Here is a 7,877-nt window from a genome sequence, read left to right as displayed (position 1 = left end):
CCGTCTTAATAGCATAAACGTTTCTCATGCAGTTAGTGTCATAATTTGCCATATCATATGTGCTTCCAGGAATCAATGGTGTTAGGGATACATATGTTATGTTATTCAATAACTTTGTTTGAGTAGCCAGTGGTGCCTCTGGGTTGCTGAATAATCTCATACGCAAGCTTTCAAAAGTTTGGAGTTACCCAGAAATCTGCATGTTTTTGATAGAAATTTCATTTTCAGAACCGCTTGTCCCATACGGGGTCACGGGGAACCGGAGCCTACCCGGCAACACAGGGCGTAAGGCTGGAGGGGGAGGGGACACACCAAGGATGGGATGCCAGTCCATCGCAAGGCACCCCAAGCGGGACTTGAACCCCAGACCCACTGGAGAGGAGGACTGTGGCCCAACCCACTGCGCCACTGCACCCCCCTCTTTGATAGAAATTGATAGTTTTATTCACCAAGGTAGCAATAAATTGATCATAAATGTCAGACAATACATTGAATATGCACATTCATCAAATAATCCACCATTGTGCTGGTCTGTCCACCAAAGACAGTTCTCTGACTTCTTGTTTCTAGGAATAGGTCTTGCATAGCTTAGAAGTGTGCTTTGGATTGTTGTCCTGCTGCAGGGTGAAATTTACACCAATTAAGTACTGACCACAGAGGATGGAAAGACATTATAAAACAGAGGGGTAACCTTTTTGGTTCAGTACTCCTTGTTCTTTGTTTAAATTTTCCACCTTACCAGCACCACAGCAGACCCATACCATTATACTTCCTCCACCATGCTTGACAGGAGGCATCAAACTGTCCTCCAGCATCCTTTTATTTGCTTAACATCTCAAATGTTCTCCTGTTTGATCCAAACACCTCAAACTTAAGATTCACCCATCCATAATACTGTTTTCCAGTCATCCACTGTCCAATATCTGTTTTCTTTTGCCCATTTTAACCTTTTCTATTTTTTGCCACTTTTAGATATGGCTTTTCTTTGAAACTCTGCTTCCAAGGCCAGCATCCTGGAGTCATCTTTTCACTGTTGCAAATGACACTGGTATTTGGCATGTATTATTTAAGGAAGTAACCAGCTAAGGACTTCTAAGGCATCTGTTTCTCAAACCACAGCCTCTGCTGAACTTATTACTGCAGTTGTGCATTTGGGCCTTCTGCTGCTTTATCTGTGTTGGTTAGATCTAGTTTGCCCTCTTCTCTCAAAACAGTAGTGGACAGCATTGTAGGAAATCTTCAGTTTCTTGGGAATCTGACTGGTTAAGCAGTAATAGCCATTTGCAACATTAGTAATGATATCTTGGATATATTTTTAAATCAATTTAACGATACCTTGAAAAGTATAATTTTTTCAAAAACATTCACATTTATGGGTGATTCCAAACTTTTGAACTCTAGTAAATAGTGCTGCTATAACTACGATGTGGGATAATGATCTGTGCTGCCATGACCATATGACTAACTGAGAGGTGGGATAATTGTCCAAGTTATTACCCACCCTCCCTTTCTTCCTCCCTCCCACCCACAGTCTCATCTGGTTTTCCAAACAAAAAGTTGTGTAAGCCTGATTTTGTAATAGCAGAGGTGGTCTGAGGTTAAACACCCTCTTGCAACACAACAACAGATGCATGTCTGACAAAGGCCCGTGGAATATTTTATCAACGCAATGTTCAATTTACCATTTTGGTTGTTATGAATCAGTGTAATAATAAAAAATCCAAACTAACTACAGCAAACAAGGTTCTTATTTTAGTTCTTTTGTATCATTTGTTTTGCACCTTTAAACTAAAGTGTATCTTTTCCAAATGTTTATTTTGTCAGTATAAATGTCAATAATTTTAATGACAAGAGTACTGGTTACCACTGGTAGATATTGCCACGTCATTTTTGTTGTGTATAGTTTGAAAGCAGTTAAAGATCAGATACAAGTTGCATAGTGGTTATAACTGCTACCTTTGGAGTCAGAAGTTTCAGGCTCAAATCCCCCCTCCTGCTGTAGTATCTGTTAACAAGGTTCTTATGCTCAGTTGTTTTAATCTATCCCACTTATGCAATTATCCACCTGTATAAATGCATAGATAATTGTAACTTCAAACTATAACTTGCCTTAAAGAAAAATGTCAATTAAATTAATAAACATAAGGTTGCCTTCTAAAAGTTAACATTGCTTGAACTTAATTGTGTCCCTGCTCACAAAGAAACTCAACAATAGGGAAGCAAGTAAAGCAGCTGGAACAACAGGCAGAGAGTTTAAGGCTTACAGTACAGGCTATGGCAGTGTTCACACAACATAATTAAGTGTGTACATGTAGATGGGAAGGTACTCAGACAACTGTGTATGGGGTGTACATTTGTTTGTTAAAGTAAAATTATCATGTTGGATGTACGGCGGTGTGTCTGGGTGAGTATTTCAGCAGATGTCCAAGCGCTTGTCCAGGTGGGTATACAGGTGTGTGCATAGTTTGGTGGTTGGATCGTTGTATAGGTGCTTGTTTAAGAAACTGTTCAGAGTGGTATAGAGATGTGTGTCCAAGCTGGTGTTGGGATGGCAATACAGGTGCTCTTCCAAACAGTTGTTCACACTGGCGTACATGGGTATATCCAAGCTGGTGCTTTGATTGTTATACAGGTGCTTGGCCAAGTGGTTTTTAAGTGAATCTTCAGGTGGCTGTCCAAGGGGGTGCTTGGGTTGATTTCCAGGGGAATTATCTAGTCGGTTTTGGCTAGATGTCCAAACTGATGATCACATGTGTTTTTGGCTGTTGTCCAGGTAGGTATACAGATGGGTTTTGGCTCTAGATCCTGCTGCTGCTACTGGAGCTGGTGTTGGTTTCGGTATTGCTTTCATCCTCCTCCTGGCCGTCCTCCTCTATCTCCGCTCCCCTTTCCTCACGGATGTCATCCAGGATGATCTGATATAGGTCCATTAGGCTACCTTGGCTGAGGCACGTGTTCACCGTGGAGCCCGAGCTCACGTGGGCCAGGCTCGGGTACACCACACGGGGCTTGTGGTTTTGCAGGCGGCTACGTGGGTGTATGCACTCTGTGCCTGGCACATGGGGTTCTAAGACAGCAGAGGGATAGATATAACATTCTCAGATTGACAGATATGAAAATTATTTGTAATTATACCTGTAGCTACAAGTTTAATATACTGCTGAGCATAATTTTGTGAGGTGATTGAACGACCATTACTCGCCATTATCGACAGTACTTTAATTCTTTTGTGAAGCTTGTCCTTGTGGCTTTCAGTATGTTTAAGACTGGTATTTCTTTACTTGTGTGTGGGAATGTGAGGAGGACAGGAAGAATTTAATAGCAGCTATGCGAACAATAGTGTTGCTCACAGCTGTACTGGTACATCTCAGTATGTGATGCATTGTACATGAAACTCAGAGGTACAATGTTGTGACTGGTAGAGCACATCAAGGTGTGAATGATAGGGCACGGTTCTGATATAGACAAAAATGAACTCTGTAAAAAACATATGTGACTGTTTCTGTTACCCTGTCGATTGTAGCAGTCCTCCGCCAGGCAACTGTGTGGATTTTGTCTCCTGTTGCCCAACCCAATATTTTTGCGCCGAGGGGGCAGAATCTGAGTTGGAGTGACCAGCGAATGGCAGGTATAACATGGGGATCCCAAATTCATCTGTCCAAAACCCCTGGTAGAAAAAAAAAAAAAAAAAAGAAGGTGACAGAAGGACACTTAAAAGAAGGAAGGTAGCAGTTATGCAGATATAAACACTATATACAGTATTTGCTTTGTGTAACAAGATACATCAGCCTTATTGCATGTGCTTCTGTAATATGTGCATTTTTAGAAACGAAAGGAATAATTGCATAAAGATTGCAGCAAATGAGAGATAGACAAGACACTTACTTGAAGGTTCGTGCGCAGTTGGGACAGTGGAACTCGGCAATGCCCCACCTTCTGTCTTCTGGGACTGGGTCATACTTTCTCTTGCATTTCTGGCAGCGGGATACCTGTGACAGGTAAGTGGGTAGGGTGTGAACGAAGCAGCAACCCTCAGCATTGCAATTGCTGGACGCCAGATTCATATCTGACCTAATAAGGATGGACACAATTCTATGATGTTTGTAAGGATAAAGGAGAACAAGAACTCCAAGAGTTAGTGGTCACAAAAGGGTTCTGTAAGAATGGGCAAGTTCATTGTCTGGAACCGATGGTTTGCGTTAAATGTGGGGGATATATATATATAAAGGGGATCACTCAAAAACATACCATCTTCCTCTGAGGAACTCTGCGCCACCAGTCAAAGTCACAGAGCTGGCAGGCAAACTGATGTAGGTCTGAGGGGATGACATTTCGCTGTGCGTTGTCAAACATGCGCAGGTTTTCCCGTGTGAGGGGCAGCACCCGGAGCCGGCTGGCCAGTTCCTGCACGGAGATGCCCACAACCCTACTCACCCAAGTAGGCTATTGTCTCTAACAATTTCAATCTTCACTGGCTCTTACTAAGATGTTCACTTCCTCCCTTACAGGAGATACTTACTGTAATGTCTTGATCCTCTCTAGGTGCTCTCTGTGCCTCACCCTGTTAGAGAGAGATCACATACATAGGGGTTTGCTCACGGGTGTACACAAATCCTTTTTTAAAAATCTAATTCAAATGAGTAACTCACAAGGCAGTAAAAAAGGATTTTTTTTTTTTGTTTGTTTTATGTAATTCACACAAAATAGCTTTCCTATCGTCTCAGATCCTCTTCTAGGTCTCGTTCTAGATTATGACCTAATTCCCCTTGGATTGTGAGATCGTTACATCCCGGACCAGCAAACACATCAAGGACAAGTTTGCTCCACTTTCTGTTTCTGTTTGTTCACAACAGAAGTAAACAAAAGGAAAGGACTGTTTACCCTAGAGGGTTGCTGTCGAGCCTGAGCTTCAGCTTCCTCCCGTTCCTCAGCCTCCAGTCTCTGCACAACATTCTAAAGGAGGCAGGGTTACACATATGGGAATTCAGTAGATTACACTAGAATACAAAAACGCTGGACACTCACATGAAGACAGGTGGGGCACAAAAACCTCAAGATGTTCAAAATAATGGCAGACACACATGTATGCACAATGGTTTTAACCTTTTCATACACTGTTACACAAATATATCAACTCCCCCCATGGTTACCCTTGCTGCCTCATCATTCTGCAGAATGGCTTGGTCATCTTCATCCAGTTCTGTGTAGCACAAAAACACAAGAAAATCACACACACACACACACACACACACATTGTCTGAAACTGCTTATCCCAAGCGGAGTCGTGGTGAGCCGGAGCCTAACCGGGCAACACAGGGCGCATAAATATTAAACATTTAAAAACAAGTGACAGTTCTGGTTAGCCTCTACAGAATCTCGCTAACACAAACTTACCGGAAGTACCATCAGATTGGAAGACCATTTGCTCGTTGAAGGTAATACCCCACTTAAACTTATTTAGATGGTGTATGACAGTGTTAACCAGAAAAAGCTGCACCTGACGCCAGATAGCTCTTCGTGTCCCCTTACCTCGGTCCTTCATCAAAATAATATCCATGGCGACAATCCGATGGTTATTGCCATAGCGTCGCATAAGGATGGTTGCCTTATTAACTGGAATCTTCCCGTGAAACTTCTCTCTTAATCGGCGGACACTCTTTTCCAGCTGAATGACATAAATATCAGTACATGAACGATACATGTATCTGCATGCAATACAGCAGAGAGAGAGGACATGAGCACCTTTGCCAGATGCTTGTATCCTTAAACTTAGGAATACATTTTGTACGATACAACTTTGTATATTGCAACATAGTTTGTAATGCAAAACTCCACACCTATGACTGACTCCTGTGCAAACTCGCCCACAGTCAAAGAGACAGGATAAACTACACGGACGAGACACCTACCAAACCTGGAGGAAGAGGACACCTGGCAGCATGTCCACCGCTCTTCCCCGCTGACTATTACTCTATTACTGAAGATGCTATGGATCAGAGGTTCTTAAGCTGTTCTAGGCCACACATATAAGGACCCCTAAGCTAAGGGCCCCTTTTTCAAAAATATCCATAAAATAGGATCCAGAAAAGAAAATATTGAGATTTGATCATAGTCACACAGATTGATTACATCACAAATGGAAATACCACAGTACGTTTATTACATTTTTACCTTCCATTTAATCATACTGGTCAATTATAAAAGCAAGCCCGCTCTGTAGTGCCCCAGATTAAGGAACGTACAACATGCTACTTTTCAACCTTTTGTCTGGTAATATTAGTGAGGAATGTTTGTACCCAGCATACAGAATAAGAAAGATGGTGAGGTTGCGCTGATTGATTGTCACGCGCGCCTCGCCCGCACCTGCAGCTCATCATCGAGGCGCGGGACGGAATAAAAAAGGACCGGGATCCGACGCCTCGCCTGCTTCTGGAACGTCACGCGCTACTCCCGCGTGTCTAACGGTTCCTGTTCTTTCGAAGTTTCTGAGCTCCTCCTGGCTGCCGACCTCCGCTTCGTCTCGTAAATTTTATTTACTGCCCCGAGAAACCCACGCCCGTCCCCGACTCCTCTTCATCATCTTGCTCCTTCCTTGGCTTTATTTTATTTGTTAATAAACGGAACCCAAGACTGGGTCCGACTCACTTTCGCCCTTCCAGATTATTCCAGCATAACACTGACCTAAGTGTGCAGGCAGAACGAACTTGCGTGGCGCGAATTTATTTTAGCGGTCATTTCTCAAGTAAAACTAAACTAAAGAGAACTTCCAGATTAGGTTTGGGCTAAAGGAGGGCGTAACTTTGTGGCAGTGGTCCCTTTAGAAGGAAAAAAATGTCGGTAAGTAAAGAAAGGAAGAGCTGCACTCATTCGATTCGCACTTCGTCGTGGCGATATTATCAGTTACGCGATCGCTGTAAACTACGCAGTCAGTATAGCAGCATCTCGTGTCACCACCAGGCAGGCGATTTATATTCAGCCTTCTGGGTGGGGAGTCGACGAAGGCCCTCAGAAAAGTAACACCCGTCCAGCCTCTCAATCCTTATATTACACTTCACTTGGCTGAAGCTAAACCGACAGAGCGAGCATTTCAAAACAAGCCGCGACGTGATCTGTGTATTCCTCCTCTTATAATACACACTGCTGGTTTCAGGACACATCGATCACGTTAAAGTCTTCAATCACAATGAATGACGCGTATTCATACGCACTTTAAAATTCACCATTTGCAACATGACCGTGAGACTGAAGAGAAAGAAGAAGCACACCGACCGAGCAGTCCTACCTCAACCTCAGCGTGTTGTCGGTTCATGATTTCTTGTTTTTTTTTTTTTTTTTTTTTTTTTTCCCCCCCTCTTGTTTATATTATTTTGTCTTATTAAATTTGCACTCGGCTTCAGCGACTAAATAATTTAGTAAGTGTGTGTGTACTGCGACGTCTGCTAGACGAACATCACCAACGTTCATTAAAGCGTCTCCGTGCACAAAGTGGCGTTTCAGCACAAAGTCCTCTCGCTGGGTGACGTCGCTTCCCTCCTCGCTAACTTTACTTTCGGTTTACTGTAAAGCGCGACGGACTGAAACACACCCGGTGGCCACCTGGTGGCGCCAGAACATCTCAAATTGTACTTCAGTCTTTTTTTTTTTTTTTTTTTTTCCCCCCCGAGCTACTTACTTGTATTTTTCCATCAATTAATTAATTACATTTAATTACTTTTGTTACATACATCTTTTTGGATAAGAATATCGTATACAGTGCATAAATTACAAAATATGCTAATTGCTATAATAAAATAACAGACTAAAACATAATTCTATGTTAGTAATACACTGTAATTTTATATTATAAAAATGTTTTGGTAAATAAGGATACTGATTAT

The 7,877-nt window shown here is 42.4% G+C and overlaps 1 protein-coding gene across 1 annotated transcript; it reads right to left on the bottom strand.

The window, feature by feature from the left end:
• Positions 1-405: 405 nt before the first annotated feature.
• Positions 406-7,561, bottom strand: shfl (shiftless antiviral inhibitor of ribosomal frameshifting). The gene is made up of 9 exons (XM_018754624.2): positions 7,283-7,561; positions 5,530-5,665; positions 5,151-5,200; positions 4,882-4,953; positions 4,520-4,561; positions 4,249-4,404; positions 3,886-3,989; positions 3,510-3,667; positions 406-3,067 (listed from the first exon to the last, which is right to left on the bottom strand). The coding sequence occupies exons 1-9, from the start codon at positions 7,307-7,309 to the stop codon at positions 2,799-2,801; spliced, it is 1,014 nt and encodes a 337-aa protein (XP_018610140.1). The 5' UTR covers positions 7,310-7,561; the 3' UTR covers positions 406-2,798.
• Positions 7,562-7,877: the final 316 nt, after the last annotated feature.

This window comes from Scleropages formosus, chromosome 8 (assembly GCF_900964775.1).
Source record: "Scleropages formosus chromosome 8, fSclFor1.1, whole genome shotgun sequence".
Classification (NCBI taxonomy): Eukaryota; Metazoa; Chordata; class Actinopteri; order Osteoglossiformes; family Osteoglossidae; genus Scleropages; species Scleropages formosus.
This window is presented reverse-complemented; position numbering and strand designations above follow the sequence as displayed.

Excerpts from the sequence above, each read along its gene's own strand:
- shfl (XM_018754624.2), bottom strand. The coding sequence starts at position 7,309 with ATGAACCGACAACACGCTGAGGTTGAG. Across the intron at positions 5,201-5,529 it reads TATTTTGATGAAGGACCGAG|AACTGGATGAAGATGACCAA; the intron begins GTAAGGGGACAC and ends TGTGCTACACAG. Across the intron at positions 4,562-4,881 it reads CTCGACAGCAACCCTCTAGG|GGTGAGGCACAGAGAGCACC; the intron begins GTAAACAGTCCT and ends TCTCTCTAACAG.